Source organism: Oryctolagus cuniculus, chromosome 15 (assembly GCF_964237555.1).
Source record: "Oryctolagus cuniculus chromosome 15, mOryCun1.1, whole genome shotgun sequence".
Classification (NCBI taxonomy): domain Eukaryota; kingdom Metazoa; phylum Chordata; class Mammalia; order Lagomorpha; family Leporidae; genus Oryctolagus; species Oryctolagus cuniculus.
In genome coordinates, this window is record NC_091446.1 from 35,841,407 (window position 1) to 35,860,576 (window position 19,170).

Genomic DNA, 19,170 nt, shown 5'->3' on the forward strand with positions numbered 1-19,170 from the left:
TTCTATCTCGATGGCAATAAATGGATGTCTTTTCGCTGGTGCTACTCCTTCTCTACTGTTTACACAGGGCTGCTGGGTTACAGGGACAAGACGCACAAAGTGGCTGAGGGCATCCACGTTCCAGGGGACTTTGTCTGCCCTGCACCTCCCTCCTTCCCTGGCTCTGACTGATGTCCCTATGCTGGGCCTCTTAGGTTCAGTTTCTCTGGAGAACACAACTTCCTTCCCCGTGGGAGACAACAGCTCTCAGATAAATTGAGATGAGGATGGAACCAGGACAGGGAGAGCCTCCTGTTTTCTGCTTTACCTCTCTGTACCTTCTGGGACTCTCTTCTTCCCAAGGGTTGGGCGGGGGGAAGTGTGGGGGCACAGACTGCCTGCTCATTCAGGATGAATCTTTTTATGGCACTTAGGCTGGAACTTCAGGCTCTCTAGAGAACTGGGTATCACGCCTCCATCTGCTCTGTGTGCTTCAGATGTACAGTAAAGTACTTTAACAGGAAGAATTCTCATCTGCAATTAATTTATCATCATTTCAATGGAGTTCCTAACCAGAGAAATCTCAGTAGTTACTGATGTGTAGAAACAGGGCCTACTTAAAGGAAAATAAATTTCAATTTAAATAAAAAGTTTGTAAAAGATAAAAGTATGGGCAAATGCTTTTTTGTATTCAGATTCCTGGATTAAAACATCACTTAGGCACAACTTATTCCTAAATTGTGGTTAATTTTTCTAAAAATTTAACCTTATAAAATACTTCCCAGACTGTGGAAATTCTCTGAGGCCTTCTCCTCACATTTCTAGTATATTCACAATACTTCAATGAATAAATACTCAGTCTTCATTGCCCCAGGATAAGAACACTATATTTTGAGAATAATGAAAGATCTGTGGGAATACCACCTACCAATCAAACCGCTCTCTTCTTAGAAAAAAATGCAAGGCAGTCCCAGGCCGGGACATAATGCCTGTGCCTGCTGCAAACCCCCTTCATGGAGCCCAGACACTTTGTTTGGAGTGTGTTGTCACCAACCCAGAGTTGTATGACTTTGCTACTGCTCACATTGTCTTCACCCCTTCAGTCACTTCCCTACTAGGCACATTTCTCTCATTTTTATCCCTTCACCATATTTGCACAAATTTCAGCTGGGGGCACAGAAATTTCAATAATGAAGCTTCTCTAAGAGAAACAAGAGGGAGGGCACCAGCACTGGCTTCCCTACACCTGCTGATATCGGCCTTGTGCGTTCATCATGAACTTACCTGTGACCTCTGGGTGCTTCATCAGGAGCAGGAGTCCATACCTCAGGGTGGTGCTTGTGGTCTCTGTTCCAGCAGCAAATACATCAGTCACTGTGGTCATCAAGTTTTCAATAGTAAATTCAGACTGTTGGTTGTGTTTTTCCTAGAAATTATTTGAATATTTAATGTTTTGCCAGCATATTTTATCATAATCAATCCATAGAAACTCAGATTTACTTAAAGATGAGCATGCTTATATAGTAAAAGCTAAAATATTAAAACCAAATCCACTGGATTGAACTAGAGGACATGATGTTAAATGAAAGCAGTTGGCTGGGCCGGCACTGTGGCATACCAGGTAAAGCTGCCGCCTGCAGTGGCAGCATCCCATAGGGGCACTGGTTCCAGTCCCAGCTGCTCCACTTCCTGTCCAGCTCTCTGCTATGGCCTGGGAAAGTGGTAGAAGATGGCCCAAGTCCTTTGACCCCTTAACCTACGTGGGAGACCCAGAAGAAGCTCTTGGCTCCTGCTTTCTGATCTGCAAGGTTCTGGCCGTTACAGCCATCTGGAGAGCGAACCAGCGCATGGAAGACCTCTTTGTCTTTCTTTGCCACTGCCTCTCTATAACTCTGCCTTTCTTTTTTTTTTTTTTTTTTTTTTTTTTTTTTTTTGACAGGCAGAGTGGACAGTGAGAGAGAGAGACAGAGAGAAAGGTCTTCCTTTTGCCGTTGGTTCACCCTCCAATGGCCGCCACGGCCAGCGCGCTGCGGCCGGCGCACCGCGCTGATCCGATGGCAGGAGCCAGGAGCCAGGTGCTTTTCCTGGTCTCCCATGGGGTGCAGGGCCCAAGCACCTGGGCCATCCTCCACTGCACTCCCTGGCCACAGCAGAGGGCTGGCCTGGAAGAGGGGCAACCGGGACAGAATCCGGCGCCCCGACCGGGACTATAACCCGGTGTGCCGGCGTATAACTCTGCCTTTCAAATAAATAAATAATTTTTTTAAAAAAGAAAGCAGTTAGCTAGAGAAAAAAAATATCACATGTTCTCCCTCATTAATGGGAACAGAAATGAAGGAAGGAAAAAAGGAAGACAGGCCTTTATCTGAACACAAAAGTTTAATTCCTGGAGGCTGGGAGGGGTGGGATAGATTAAAAGGATTTGGATTTTAAATGCAGAGGAAACTGGATGTGGTCCATTAAAGGTGACAAATATTTTATACTAGTATGGAGGGAGTTAATAATAGGGAAAACTGGGTATAGCTTATGGATTGTGACAAACATATACCATTATAAGATGTTACCAACAGGGAAAGCTGAGTATGAGGTATCAGAGAACTCTTCGTACTGCTTCACAGTTTTTGTTTTGTAAATTTAAAACTACTCTAAAATCAAAAGCTTAAGAAAAACTATAACAACTAGATGGTAAGGCAGAGAATGTAAATTAGTTCACCCAGTCTTTGTTTCTTTCACCCATCCCTTGCTTAACTCAAAATTGCATTTAAGCATCTCTCTTACAGCGATGTTAGCCATTCAACATATTTCTCATCAATAACATAAGAGAGTGAACTTCTGGTGTCACCATGTTCTTTTCTCCCTCTTAATCAGAATACATAGGAGTATATGACAGCGGAACTGGTAATGATGTCACTTTGGACATGCGTATTGCAGCATCACTGGGAAGGCACATGGACTAAGTGTGGTGACAGAAAATATCAGGCACTTGAGTCCATGGAGCTTCAGGTCTATAGTTCGAGTTCTTGACTAACCAACATGAGACTCCCTAAAAGTCAGATAAACACACGATTTTTGAAACTATTGCTAATTGAGCATTATTTTATTTTCAGATAAAATCTTAATTCATAGAAATGGGTGAATTAGGATCATATGTTGAAATAATATAGGCTAGAATCAAGACATTGCAATTTTCAGAGTTTGGCATCACATATGGTAGAGGCCCCTCAGTCACCATCCATCCATGGATGCTCTAAATACATAAATTCACAAGTCAATTCACTGTGAGGGAAGTCCAGATAAGTCAAGAGACTCCAACATCCATTCAACTGAGAAAATATTCACATCAAACTGGCAGGAGATGCTGTGGGGGATCAGATACCTACCCTATCCCATGCACTATGTCATATAATCCTGAAGGAACCCCCCAAACTGAGTTTCTTCCTGAGATGAGAAGGTTTTTGTTTTTTTTATCATTTCTTTTTTTTTTAACTATTATTTAATGAATATAAATTTCCAAAGTACGGCTTATGGATTACAATGGCTTCCACCCCCATAATGTCCCTCCCACCCGCAACCCTCCCCTTTCCCATTCCCTCTCCCCTTCCATTCACATCAAGATTCATTTTCGATTCTCTTTATATACAGAAGATCAGTTTAGCATACATTAAGTAAAGATTTCAACAGTTTGCTCCCACAGAAACATAAAGTGAAAAATAATAGATGATTTTTTAAATGATGATGAAATCAGATCAGACCTATTGTCATGTTTAATCCCGTGAGAGTCACGTTGGGAATTGATAATTTCTTCTTCTTTTTTTTTTTTTTTTTTTTTTACAGAAGATCAGTTTAGTAAAGACTTCAACAGCTTGCACCCCCATAGAAACACAAAGCGAAATATACTGTTTGAGTACTCATTATAGCATTAAGTCTCAATGTACAGCACATTAAAGACAGAGATCCTACATGAGGAGTAAGTGCACAGTGACTCCTGTTGTTGACTTTACAAATTGACACTCCTGTTTATGGCATCAGTAATCTCCCTATGCACCAGTCATGAGTTTCAAAGGCTATGGAAGCCTTTTGAGTTCACCGACTCTTGTTTAGACAAGGTCATAGTCAAAGTGGAGGTTCTCTCCTCCCTTCAGAGAAAGCTACCTCCTTCTTTGAAGGCCTGTTCTTTCCACTGGGATCTCACTCACAGAGATCTTTCATTTAGGGTTTTTTTTGTTTTGTTTTGTTTTTTTGTTTTTGTTTTTTGTTTGTTTGTTTGTGTGTTTTCCAGAGTGTCTTGGCTTTCCATGCCGGAAATACTCTCATGGGCTTTTCAGCCAGATCCAAATGACTTTAGGGCTGATTCTGAGGCCAGAGTGCTGTTTAGGACATCCACCATTCTATGAGTCTGCTGAGTATCTCGCTTCCCATGTTGGATCACTCTCCCCTTTATTTATTCTATCAGTTAGTATTAGCAGGTACTAGACTTGTTTATGTGCTCCCTTTGACTCTTAGTTCTTTCATTATGATCAATTGTGAACTGAAATTGATCACTTGGACTGGTGAGATGGCATTGGTACATGCCACCTTGATGGGATTAAATTGGAGTCCCCTGGTATGTTTCTAACTCTACCATTTGGAGCAAGTCAGCTTGAGCATGTCTGAAATTGCACATCTCTTCCCTCTCTTATCCCCACTCTTATGTTTAACAGGATCACATTTCAGTTAAATTTCAACACTTAAGAATAACTGTGTATTAATTACAGAATTAAACCAGTCATATTAAGTAGAACAGACAAAAAAACTACTAATAGGGATAATGTAAAGTTGTTCATTAACAGTCAGGGCTATGCTGATCCAGTCACCGTTTCCCATAGTGTCCATTTCACTTCAACAGGTTTCCTTTTTGGTGTTCAGTCAGTTGTCACCGATCAGGGAGAACATATGGTATTTGTCCCTTTGGGACTGGCTTATTTCACTCAGCATGATGTGTTCCAGATTCCTCCATTTTGTTGCAAATGACTGGATTTCGTTGTTTCTTACTGCGGTATAGTATTCTAAAGAGTACATATCCCATAATTTCTTTATCCAGTCTACCGTTGATGGGCATTTAGGTCGGTTCCAGGTCTTAGCTATTGTGAATTGAGCTGCAATAAACATTAGGGTGCAGACCGCTTTTTTGTTTGCCAATTTGAACTCCTTTGGGTAAATTCCAAGGAGTGGGATGGCTGGGTCAAATGGTAGGGTTATATTCAGGTTTCTGAGGAATCTCCAAACTGACTTCCACAGTGGCTTGACCAGTTTGCATTCCCACCAACAGTGGGTTAGTGTCCCTTTTTCCCCACATCCTCGCCAGCATCTGTTGTTGGTAGATTTCTGCATGTGAGCCATTCTAACCAGGGTGAGGTGAAACCTCACTGTGGTTTTGATTTTCATTTCCATGATTGCTACTGACCTTGAACATTTTTTCATGTGTCTGTTGGCCATTTGGATTTCCTCTTTTGAAAAATGTCTATTGAGGTCCTTGGCCCATCTCTTAAGTGGGTTGTTTGTTTTGTTTTTGTGGAGTTTCTTGATCTCTTTGTAGATTCTGGTTATTAACCCTTTCTCTGTTGCATAGTTTGCAAATATTTTTTCCCATTCTGTCGGTTGTCTCTTCACTCTCCTGACTGTTTCTTTTGCAGTACAGAAACTTCTCAATTTGATGCAATCCCAATAGTTGATTTTGGCTTTGACTGCCTGTGCCTCCCAGGTCTTTTCCAGAAATTCTTTGCCTGTGCCAATATCTTGAAGGGTTTCTCCAATGTTCTCTAATAACTTGATGGTGTCAGGTCGTAGATTTAGGTCTTTAATCCATGTTGAGTGGATTTTTGTGTAAGGTGTAAGGTAGGGGTCTTACTTCATGCTTCTGCACGTGGAAATCCAGTTTTCCCAGCACCATTTATTGAATAGACTGTCCTTGCTGCAGGAATTAGTTTTAGATCCTTGATCAAATATAAGTTGGCTGTAGATGTTTGGGTTGATTTCTGGTGTTTCAATTCTGTTCCATTTGTCTATCCATCTGTTTCTGTACCACTACCATGCTGTTTTGATTACAACTGCCCTGTAGTATGTTCTGAAATCTGGTATTGTGATGCCTCAGGCTTTGTTTTTGTTGTACAAGATTGCTTTAGCTATTCAAGGTCTCTTATGCCTCCATATAAATTTCAGCACCATTTTTTTCCAGATCTGAGAAGAAGGTCTTCGGTATCTTGATTGGTATTGCATTGAATCTATAAATTGCTTTTGGGAGAATGGACATTTTGATGATATTGATTGTTCCAATCCATGAGCATGGAAGATTTTTCCATTTCTTGATATCCTCTTCTATTTCTTTCTTTAAGGTTTTGTAATTTTCATCGTAGAGATCTTGAACGTCCTTGGTTAAGTTTATTCCAAGGTATTTGATTGTTTTTGTAGCTATTGTGAATGGGATTGATCTTAGAAGTTCTTCCTCAGCCATGGCATTGCCTGTGTATACAAAGGCTGTTGATTTTTGTGCATTGATTTTATACCCTGCTGCTTTGCCAAACTCTTCTATGAGTTCCAATAGTCTCTTAGTAGAGTTCTTTGGGTCCCCTAAATAAAGAATCATGTCCTCTGCAAAGAGGGATAGTTTGAGTTCTTCCTTCCCAATTTGTATCCCTTTAATTTCTTTTTCTTGCCTAATAGCTCTGGCTAGAACCTCCAGAACTATATTGAATAGTAGTGGTGAGAGTGGGCATCCCTGTCTGGTACCAGATCTCAGTGGAAATGCTTCCAACTTTTCCCCATTCAATAGGATGTTGGCTGTGGGTTTTTCATAGATTGCTTTGATTGTATTAAGGAATGTTCCTTCGAAACCCAGTTTGCTTAGAGTTTTCATCATGAACGGGTGTTGTATTTTATCAAATGCTTTCTCAGCGTCTATTGAGATAATCATATGGTTTTTCTTCTGCAGTCTGTTAATGTGGTGTATCACATTGATTCTTTTGCGCACATTAAACCATCCCTGCATACCAGGGATAAATCCCACTTGGTCTGGGTGGATGATCTTTCTGATGTGTTGTTGCATTCTATTGGCGAGAATTTTATTGAGTATTTTTGCATCTATGTTCATCAGGGATATTGGTCTGTAATTCTCTTTCAGTGCTGCATCTTTCTCTGGCTTAGGAATTAAGGTGATGCTGGCTTCATAGAAAGAATTTGGGAGGATTCCCTCTTTTTCGATTGTTCTGAATAGTTTGAGAAGAATTGGAGTCAGTTCTTCTTTAAATGTCTGGTAAAATTCAGCAGTGAATCCATCTGGTCCTGGGCTTTTCTTTGTTGGGAGGGCCTTTATTACTGTTTCAATTTCTGTCTCAGTTATGGGTCTGTTTAGGTTTTCGATGTCTTCCTGGTTCAATTTAGGTAGGTTGCATGTGTCCAGGAATCTATCCATTTCTGATAGGTTTCCCTGTTTGCTGGCATACAAGTCCTTGTAGTAATTTCTGATGATTCTTTTTATTTCTGTGGTGTCTGTTGTTACATTTCCTTTTTCATCTCTGATTTTATTGATTTGGGTCTTTTCTCTTCTTTTTTTAGTTAGTTGGGCCAATGGGGTGTCAATTTTGTTTATTTTTTGAAAAAACCAGCTCCTCGTTTGCCTAATATTTTGTAATGTTTTTCTTGATTCAATCCTGTTGATTTCTTCTCTGATTTTAATTATTTCTCTTCTCCTACTAGATTTGGGTCTGGTTTGCTGTAGGTTTTCTAGATCCTTGAGGTGAATTGAAAGCTCATCTATTTGGTGCCTTTCCAATTTCTTGATATAGGCACCTATTGATATAAACTTTCCTCTTAACACTGCTTTTGCTGCGTCCCATAAGTTTTGGTATGTTGTGCTGTTATCCTCATTTACTTCCAGAAAAGTTTTGATTTCTCTTTTAATTTCTTCTATGACCCATTGTTCATTCAGGAGCATGTTGTTCAATCTCCATGTGTTTGCGTATGCTCTAGGGATTCCTGAGTTGCTAATTTCCAACTTCATTCCTTTATGGTCTGAGAAGCTGCATGGTATGATTCTAATTCTTTTGAATTTGCTGAGACTTGCTTTATGGCCTAGTATGTGGTCAATCCTAGAGAAGGTTCCATGTACTGCTGAGAAGAATGTAAAATCTTTAGCTGTAGGATTGAAAGTTCTGTATATATCTCTTAGATACATTTGGGCTATAGTGTCGTTTAAATCTACTGTATCCTTGTTGATCTTCTGTCCTATTGATCTGTCTATTTCTGAGAGTGGAGTATTGAAGTCCCCCAGTACTATTCTATTGGGGTCTAAGTCTCCCTTTAAGTCCCTTAACAAATCTTTTAGATAAACTGGTGCCCTGTAGTTAGGTGCATATACATTGATAATTGTTATATCTTCTTGTTGTATTGATCCCTTAATCATTATATAGTGTCCCTCTTTGTCTCTCTTAACAGTTCTTGTGGTAAAGTTTATGTTGTCCGATATTAAGATGGCTACGCCTGCTCTTTTTTCATTTCTGTTGGCATGGTATATCTTTTTCCAGCCTTTCACTTTCAGTCTGTATGGATCTTTGTTGGAAAGATGTGTTTCTTGTAAGCAGCAAATAGATGGGTTTTGTTCCTTAACCCAATCAGCCAATCTGTGTCTTTTAACTGGACAGTTCAGGCCATTCACGTTCAATGTGACTAATGAAAAGTGGTAACTTTGTCCTGCCATTTGCCAAAGATAAGTTCTAATATATGCTTTGAATTCCCTGTGATCTTTTGCTGTGAGGTTTCCTTCCTTTACCTTCTTTCATATTGATGACCGTGTTTCTGTGTTTCTGTGTGTAACACATCTGTAAGCATCTTTTGCAGGGCTGGACGAGTGGCAACAAATTCTTTCAATTTCTGTTTGCTATGAAAAGTCTTTATTTCACCTTCATTCACAAATGATAGCTTTGCAGGATATAATATTCTGGGCTGGCAGTTTTTCTCTCTTAGTACCTGGGCTATATCTCGCCATTCCCTCCTAGCTTGTAGAGTTTCTGATGAGAAGTCAGCTGTGAGTCTGATTGGAGATCCTCTGAGAGTAATCTGACGTTTCTCTCTTGCACATTTTAGGATCTTTTCTTTATGTTTCACTGTGGTGAGTTTCATTACAACGTGTCGTGGTGAGGATCTCTTTTGGTCGTGTTTATTAGGGGTTCTGTGAGCTTCCTGTACTAGGATTTCTTTGTCCTTCTCCAAACCTGGGAAATTTTCTGCTAATATCTCACTAAAAAGGCCTTCTAATCCTTTCTCTCTCTCCATGCCTTCAGGAACTCCTAGAAACCGAATGTTGGTTTTTTTAATAGTATCCTGCAGATTCCTGACAATATGTTTTAGATTTCTAATTCCCTCTTCTTTTCTTTGGTCTGACTGTATCCTTTCCTGTTCTCTGTCTTCTAAGTCTGATATTCTCTCTTCTGCTTCACCCATTCTGTTTGTAAGGCTCTCTATTGTGTTTTTCATTTGATCTATTGAATTCTTCACTTCAGTCACTATCCCAGTTTCCTGTTGTACTAGTTGTTTCATTTCATTTTGATTCCTCCTTAATATTTCATTTTCACGCGAGAGATTTTCTATCTTGTCCATTAAGGATTTCTGTAGTTCAAGAATTTGTTTTTGAGAACTTCTTAATGTTCTTATCAATTTTTTGAGATCTGCTTCTTGCATTTCTTCTATCTCATCATCTTCATAATCTTGAATTGGGGTGTCTTTTTCATTTGAGGGCGTCATGGTGACTTCCTTGTTTTTATTACCTTGGTTTTTGCGTTTGTTATTTGGCATATTGGAGATAGTTGGTTTCTTCACTGTGGTGCTTTTTCTTGTTATACTATGACTCTAGATTAAGTGGACTATCTGTTTTTGATGGAGCCTTAGGGCTTGAGATGGGTATGGCCTGAGAGCTCTGTTTGCTGTGCCAAAGGTGACACTCCCAGGTTAGGCGTGGTAAACCTCTCTCTCTCTCTCTCTCTCTCTCTTTTTTTTTTTTTTTTTGATTCAAAAGGGAAGTTATTCTGCACAGCTGAACGAAGTTGGAGGTAGTTAGCAGGCAAATGATATACCCACAGGAGCCAGAGATCGGAAGCTCTTTCCCAAGGACCACACAGGGAATCTGTTCGGCCCTCAGAGTGGGCTCAAAGTCTCCTTCAGTCTCCCACTGGGTTGCCAAAGTTACGGAATTGTAGCGTCTCTGGAGAGTGCTCACGTGAATTCCGTGAGTTCTCTCCCTCACCGTCTCTTTTTTCACAGTCTCAGTTCAGTAGCACCACAAATTTACTAGGTCCTAATCTCCTGTTAATTTGCCCTGCCCACAGTCAGGTTTTTCTGCTAGGCTCAGGGCCGATGCAGACCTGAGGTCACTCTGCTTATGACGTATGTCCAAGATGGCGCCTGCTCTTTGTCTTGCTCGCCCTTGAGAGGTGAGCAGAGAGAGAGAAACCCGTGTCCATACCAGTCACCTTTTTTTTTTTTTCTCTCTCTCTCTCTTCCAGTTAGCCTGGTGAACTTCCACCCCCCGCCGGGGGTCGTTCCCTCTAGTCTCCTCTCTCCATTTGCCTGCCGGTGTCTCGGACTATTGAGGTTCGGCTCACCTCGCGTTCCAGCGCTGGTGTGTTGAGTCTGCCACTGGTGAGCCAAACTGTGGGCTCCCACGCTCTCCACGCAGGTCCGCTGTGAATCACACGTTCCGGAAGAGTTTCTTCTGCTGTTTCCTCCCCTACTCTTCTTTGAACCTGCAGTATCTCCACTTTTATTAAACTATCTCTCCCCAGACTATCAGTGTGCTCACTTCCTATTCCACCATCTTGCCTCCTCCTCGAGATGAGAAGGTTTTAAACCATGCAGATAAGGGCCCATGCTGTGGCGTAATGGGTTAAGCCGCCACCTGCAGTGCCGCCATTCCATATGGGTGCCAGTTCCAGTTCCTGCTGCTCCGCTTCTGATCCAGCTTTCTGCTATGGCCTGGGAAAGCAGTAGAAGATGGCCCAAGTCCTTGGGCCCCTGCACCCACGTGGCAGACCCGGAAGAAGCTCCTGGCTCCTGGCTCCTGGCTTTGGATCGGCACAGCTCCAGCTGTTGCAGCCAATTGGGGAGTGAACCAGCAGATGGAAGACCTCTCTCTCTCTCTCTCTCTTCCTCTCTCTCTCTCTGCCTCTCCTCTCTCTGTGTGATTCTTTCAAATAAATAAATAAATAAATAATTTTTTTTAAAAAATAACTTATCCATGCACTATGTGACACAATTTTTATGGTTCTCACTGCATCCTCAACTAATTGTTTTTAAAACTTTATGGGTCTTTCATTTCATGACTCTCCTTAAATGACAAAAAAGAAAGATATGCACATAAAATGGATCCACATCCTGCAGTTATTTTCCCAGAATCATAGAGAGGAGTGAGAATATTAGTGCAGGTATTTGTCACAAATCCTCTCCCTGACAAAGTGGAAAGAAACTCATAAATAAATACCTGCTCTCAGCTTCACTGGGAGAACAGAAGGACTAGAACCCATTTCTATACCCAGACATTTTCAGCTACACCTAGAGAGTCTGGTTTCTACATTTATTATCGTGTAGTATGGAAGGAAAAAGCACATCTTAATCTACTTGTGACCACCAAAACCAGAGAAAGCAGTTTAAAAATCATAAAGATTTACTTGGCATATTAGAATGCCTGCCTGACAGATTTGTGAGATCCTTCTATACAACACCAATCTAACAAGACTGGGAGAGGCAGTTATCTTACCTAATGCACAAAATCAGTCACAGGAACTCCAGAAAAATTAACAATAGAGATATGCAAAGAACTCTACTAAAGACTATTGGAACTCATAGAAGACTTTGGCAAAGTAGCAGGCTATAAAATCAATGCACAAAAATCAACAGCCTTCGTATACACAGGCAATGTCACGGCTGAGAAAGAACTTCAAAGATCAATTCCATTCACAATAGCTACAAAAACAATTAAATACCTAGAAATAAACTTAACCAAGGATGTCAAAAATCTCTATGATGAGAATTACAAAACGTTAAAGAAAGAAAAAGAAGAGGATACCAAAAATTGGAACAATCTTCCATGCTCATGGACTGGAAGAATCAATATCATCAAAATGTTCATGCTTCCAAACCATTTATAATTCAATACAATACCACTCAAAATACCAAAGACATTCTTCTCAGATCTGGGAAAAAATGATGCTGAAATTCATATGGAGGCACAGGAGACCTCGAATAGCTAAAGGAATCTTGTACAACAAAAACAAAGTTGGAAGCATCTCAATATCAGATTTCAAGACATACTACAGGGGCCGGTGCCGCGGCTCAATAGGATAATCCTCGGTCTGCGGCCCCGGCACACTGGGTTCTAGTCCTGGTCGGGGCGCCGGATTCTGTCCCAGTTGCTCCTCTTCCAGTCCAGCTCTCTGCTAGTGGAGGATGGCACAGGTCCTTGGGCCCTGCACCTGCATGGGAGACCAGGGGAAGCACCTAGCTCCTGGCTTCGGATCAGCGCGGTGTGCCGGCTGCAGTGCGCCAGCCACAGTGGCCATTGGGAGGTGAACCAATGGAAAAGGAAGACCTTTTTCTCTGTCTCTGTCTCTCTCTTTCTCTCACTGTCCCACCACAGAGATGGGCCTAGGACCTCAATAGACACTTTTCATAAGAGGAAATCCAAATGGCCAACAGACACATGAAAAAATGTTCAAGATCACTAGCCATCAGGGAAATGCAAATCAAAGCCACAATGAGGTTTCACCTCACCCCGGTTAGAATGGCTCACATTCAGAAATCTACCAACAATAGATGCTGGAGAGGATGTGGGGAAAAAGGGACACCAACCCACTGTTGGTGGGAATGCAAACTGGTAAAGACACTATGGAAGACAGTTTGGAGATTCCTCAGAAACCTGAATATAGCCCTACCACACGACCCAGCCATCCTACTCTTTGCAATTTACCCAAAGGAAATTATATTGGCAAATAAAAGAGCTGTCTGCACCTCAATGTTAATTGCAGCTCAATTCAAAATATCTAACACCTGGAATCAACCTAAATGCCTAACAACAGAAGACTTGATAAAGGAATTATGGGACATGTACTCTATAGAATACTATACAGCAGTAAAAAACAATGAAATCTGGTCATTTGTAACAAAATGGAGGAATCTGGAACACATCATGCTGAGTGAAATAAGCCAGTCCCAAAGGGACAAATATCATATGTTCTCCCTGATCGGTGACAACTAACTGAGCACCTAAAAGGAAAACTGTTGAACTGAAACAGACACTAAGAGAAACAATGACTTGATCAGCCTCAGTAGGTTGAGGAACAACCTACTATTTTATTCCTTTTTTGTTCTACTTAATACTATTGATTGAACTCTTTAACACACAATTATTCCTAGGTGTTTAAATTTAACTGAAAAGTGATCCTTATTAAATATAAGAGTAGGAATAAGAGAAGGAGGAGATGTACAGTTCAGCACATGCTCAATCGGACTTACCCCAATGGTAGAGCTAGAAACGTGCAAGGGGACTCCAATTCAAGCCCATCAAAGTGGCATGTACCAATTGCATCTTACTAGTCAAAGTGATCAGTTTCAGTTCATAATTGATCATATTGATAGGATTAAGTGTCAAAGGGATCACATAAACAAGACTAGTGTCTGCTGATAGTATCTGATAGAATAAAAAAGGAGATAATATTCCAACATGGGAAGCGGGATGCACAGCGGACTCATAGAATGGCAAATGCCCTAAACAGCACTCTGGCCTCAGAATCAGTCCTTAAGGCATTTGGATCCGGCTAAAAAGCCCATGAGATTTTCTCAGGCATGGAAAGCCAAGAAGAAAAATGTGGAAAAAATGCCCTAAATGAAAGATCTCTGTGAGTGAGATCCCAGTGGAAAGAACAGGCCATCAAAGAAGGAAGCACCTTTCTCTGAAGGGAGGACCTCCACTTTGACTATGGCCTTGTCTAAATAAGATCAGAGTTTATGAACTCAAAAGGCTTCCATAGCCTTGGCAGCTCATAACAGGAGCCTCAGTTGATTACTGATGTTATAAATAAGAGTGTCAATTGTTAAATCAACAACAGAAGTCACTGTACACCTGCTCCCATGTAGGATCTCTGTCCTTAATGTGTTGTACTATGTGAATTAATGGTAAAACTACTACTCAAACAATACTCTATACTTTGTGTTTCTGTGTGGGTGCAGTCTGTTGAAATCTTTACTTAGTATATACTAAGCTGATCTTCTGTTCATAAAGACAATTGAAAATGAATCTTGATGAAGAATGGGATGGGAGAGGGAGTGGGAAATGGGATGGTTGCGGGTGGGAGGGTGGTTATGTGGGGAATAGCCGCTATAATCCAAAAGTTGTACTTTGGAAATTTATATTTATTAAATAAAGGTTGAAAAAAAAAAGAATTTCCTTTTCTAGTCTGTATTTCCATATGGTGAGACATCTCTTAGTTTAACACTTTGAGATCTCAGTCTCGGGGACGAGGCAGGGCTAGTGAGCTGGAAAGGAACCAAGTCTATGCCAGCCATATCCAACAGAGAGCTAGTATTATAGTTCTTCATCATGAGCCACTGCTTCTCTGAAGGCCTTATTCTACTGAGTGAGGGTAACTATGACCAGAGCAGGCTGTGATGAGACAGTTTGGTGTAATACTAAGGTTTATCATTAGTACATCTATTTTCATATATCCTAGCCACTTCCTCTATTGCTGTTATAAATCAAAACCAAAGTCATTGATTTAAAAGGATGATATTTTGCTCTTTATTGACTAATTTATGGATATTTATTTTTCAATTGGTTACAAACTCATGTAAGGGGAAAAGAATGTTATAATGGCTTCATAAGACATAGTACATATAATGTGAGAAACTTGAGTGTTTGTTAGAAATACATACTTGAAAACATAGACCATACATGTGTCCAATATGTGAGCTAGAAGGGTTGAAGTCATTTTTAGAATAAAGTCATCACTTTAAGTCTTAAAAAAAGATATTAGCATAAGAAAAGACTTTCTGGTGGAAATAAAACCCAGACACACAGCCAATAAAAGAAAAAATAGACAAGTGGAATTGCATCAAGCTAAGAAGTTCTGCACTGCACAAGAATCACTCAAAAGAATGAAGAGGCAACCAACAGACTTGGAGAAAATATTAAAATATTTGCAAACTATGCAACTGATGAAGGATTAATATCCAGGATCTATGAAGAGCTCAAGAAACTGAACAATAAAACAATCTAGCTAACAAATGGGCTAAGGACACTTTTCAAAAGATGAAATACAAATGGCCAACAAACGCATGAAAAAATGTTCAAGATCAACTAGCCATCAGGAAAATCAAATATACACCACAATGAGGTTTCACTTCACCCCTGTTGGAATGGCTGTCATTAAAAAATCAAAAAATAATAAATGCTGGCAAGGATGTCAGAAAAACTGCTGTTGGGAATGTAGACTAGTACAACCAATATGGAAGACAGTATCGAGATTCCTCAGATTTCTGAAAATAAATCTACCATATGACCCAGCCTTCCCACTCCTGGGAATTTACCCACACTAAATGAAATCAGCATATGAAAGAGTTATTTGTACTTCCATGTTTATTGCAGCTCAATTCGTAATAGCTAAGATATGGAATCAACCCAGCTGCCCATCAACTGGTGACTGGATAAAGAAAATGCGAGATATATAAACTATGGAATAGTGCTCAGCCATAAAAAAAAAGAAATCCTGCCTTTGATAACAAAATAGATGCAGCTGGAAATCCTTATGCTTAGTGAAATCAGCAAGTCACAAAAAGACAAATACCACACATTTTCTCTGATTTGTGACAGTTAACACATAATTTTTTAAAGTCTAGGAAAAAAGAAAGGCATGCTGTTACTGAGTGGATTTAAAAAGCAAGATACAGATACATGTTTCCTATAAGACAGTACATAACAGAGGATATCATAGTCTGAAAGTATCCAGATGAAGATATTTTATGCAAAGGGGAAAAAAAGGGCAGGGATAGTAGGGATAGTTATACTTACATGAGATAAAATAGAATTTATGTCAAAAACTGTGAAAGCAGGGACTGATATTTTGTGCAGCAATTAAGACACCACCAGAGACATTCACAGTCCATATTAGAGTGCTTTGATCTGAGTTCTGCCTCCCTTCCCTTTCAGCTTCTTGATAATGTGTGAACTGGAAGGGACTAAATTATGGCTCAAGTCTTTGGGTTCTGGTCAACCATGTAGGTGATCTGGAATGAGCCTCAGGGACTTGACTTCAGCTTGGTCCAGTCCCAGCTGCTGTAGGCATTGGAGAGTTACTCATCAGATGGAAAACTTTTCTCTCTCTCCCTCTCTTTCTCCCTCTCTCTCTCTCCTTTCCCTCTAGCTTTAAATAAATAAATGAAACAATAAAAAGAAACAAATAATCTCAGTATATAGTGATAAAGAAATCAATTAAACTACAAAACTCTTACAAGAAAACATGAATTGAGTGCTCCTGACCTTCAGATAGCAAATCATTTCATAGATATGACATCAATATCACAAAAAAATGAAAAATAAATTGTATTTCACAAAAATCAAGAACATCATATTTCAGAGGACACTAGCAAGAAAGTGAAAAGAAAATTTGCAAAATGTAATAAAAATAACTTAGAATATCCATTTTCTTTTCAGGGTAATGAAAATGTGCTGAAATTGATAGTGGTGTGAATATAGAAATCCCTGAAAATACAAAAATTATTAAAGTGTACTCAAAATTTATGATCAGATAGTATATGAAATATATTCATTCAAATATAAAAAAGTCTGATTCCAAATACTATGCTAAGTCCAAAGTACAAAGCAGTTTACAAATAAGTACTGAGGAATTAACCACTGGTAATTGAAATGCTAGGGACCTTAAAGTCCTCCTTAAACTGGGATTAAAAGGACAGGCTTCGTAACATTAAGGAAATATCTCCAAATGTGTGCCAAATATGGAGAATGCATTCTCCTAGTAAGGTACCCATAATTTAAACGTGATTTTCAAATTAACTGGACCCCAGAAAGATAAGAATCATTGCCCTAACAAAGTGAAGAAAGATAAGAAAGGTAATTTGCTTCTTCTATCATGTGGTTCCTATCCTCTCCTCTAACTGAAGCTGATATCTATCAATCTCTGAGAAGATGACAAATTGGAAAACTTCACTGTAGTTCAGAATTCACATTTGCATAGTCCAGACTGTCACCGAAATCCAAAGAAAAGACAGATCTCATAGCTGGGCCTTGAGACCCATTTTTTCTTACAGATCTTTCTAGTGATGTTCCAGGTCAATTAGTGCTACATTTTACCTGCATCCCACTCTTGTTCTAGGTAATTTCCCTTTTTTTAGAGATTTATTTATTTATTTATTTAGTTGCAAGATCGACCTACAGAAAGAGAGAAAGATAGAGAGAGAGATCTTAAATCCTCAAGTTCACTCCCCAAATGGCCAAAATGGCCAGGGCTGGGCCAGGCCAAAGCCATGAGCCAGAAGCCTCTTCCTGGTCTCTCATGTGGTTTCAGGCCCAAGCACTCAAGTCATCCTCCACTGCTTTCCCAGGCACAGTAGGAGGGAGCTGGATCACAAGTGGAGCAGCTGGGACTCAAAGGAGCTCCCATACAGAATGCTAGCATTACAGGCCATCGCTTTACCAGCTATACCACGCTGGCCCCTGGGTCATTCCAATACCTGGTCAAAACTCACCCTACCAGCATTCAGGCCTGCAAGTTACTTGGCAGACTCTTACAATGCCTTATCTGCCCAATTCATTTTTGCTTATAGTCATGTAAAAGTGCTTTCCAAATCTTTGCCACCAAACACTTCAGAACCTCTCATTACACCCTTCGACCCACCTGACACCCTTTCTGCTGCACCTTACTGCAAATACTTGAAGATGAAAACCAAACCTCATGGCATAATGGAAGCCCACTAGGTGAAACCCTTGCTTTTCATTCTCCCATGCACAGTAACATATGATTGGGTTCACATTAATCATATGCTTTGATACTTTCAGTTTTTCAATTTGTTTTCCATAGTAACTGAGGTGTGCACTGTGTCTCTCCTCATGAAATTAATACCTAAAGCAGAGTCCATATATTCTAATTGTTTAACATCTCAATTTAATTCTTCCATGACCCTTAGTCATGTTCCATACGCACAAGGATACTTCAAGTGCTGGCCAAGTATTTCTTCTCTGATCATTTGAACATCCCCAATAAGTACACAAATTATCAATCAGCCACAAATGCAGATAAATAAATAACATTTCACCTGTTCCATTTTGATCAGGAAACAATCAATGAAGTCTTGAGGGTTGTTAATGTCCAGAGATTCTTGGTGTTCTTTTATTTTCTCCAAAACATAATTTTTTACATAACTAAGATTATTAATTACTTTTCTGGGACTTCCTGGGAGGCAGTCAATAAGAATAGGGAAAGTATTGCAGACCTATAAAATTAAAAAATAATTACTAAATTAAACATATTTATTGAAGACATATACACAATACATTACACTATGCTTTAAAACCCTGATTAGAAAAGGCTCCCTGGGGCTTGTGCTGTGGCATAGCAGGTAAAACCACTGCCTGCAGTGCCAGCATCCTGTATGGGCACTGGTTCGAGTCCTGGCTGCTCCACTTCCGATCCAGCGCTCTACTATGGCCTGGGAAAGCAGTAGAAGATGGCCCAAGTCCTTGGGCCCCTGCACCCACATAGGAGACCTGGAAGAAGCTCCTGTCTTAGGATAGGCACAGCTCAGGCCATTGAGGCCAATTAGAGAGTGAACCAGAGGATGGAAGACCTTTCTCTCTCTTTCTGCCTCTCCTTCTCTCTCTGTGTAACTCTGACTTTGAAATAAATAAATCTTTAAAAAAAAAAAAAGAGTCCCTGTTGATTTCTTCTCTGATTTTAATTATTTCTCTTCTCTTACTAGATTTGGGTCTTGTTTGCTGCAGTTTTTCTAGATCCTTGAGATGCATTGAAAGCTCATTTATTTGGTGCCTTTCCAATTTCTTAAAGTAGGCACCTATTGCTATAAACTTTCCTCTCAACACTGCTTTTGCCGTATCCCATACGTTTTGATATGTTGTGTTGTTATCCTCATTTACTTCCA

The 19,170-nt window shown here is 40.0% G+C and overlaps 1 protein-coding gene across 1 annotated transcript in view; it reads right to left on the reverse strand.

The window, feature by feature from the left end:
- The window catches only part of LOC100346305 (cytochrome P450 2C1), a 49,848-nt gene that overhangs the window by 16,341 nt on the left and 14,337 nt on the right, over positions 1-19,170 (reverse strand). Inside the window, exons 5-6 of the mRNA XM_002718524.5 lie at positions 18,328-18,504; positions 1,264-1,405 (exon numbers count right to left, since the gene is read on the reverse strand). Coding sequence (XP_002718570.2) covers positions 1,264-1,405; positions 18,328-18,504 — 319 coding nt within the window. The remainder of the gene's footprint in view (positions 1-1,263; positions 1,406-18,327; positions 18,505-19,170) is intronic.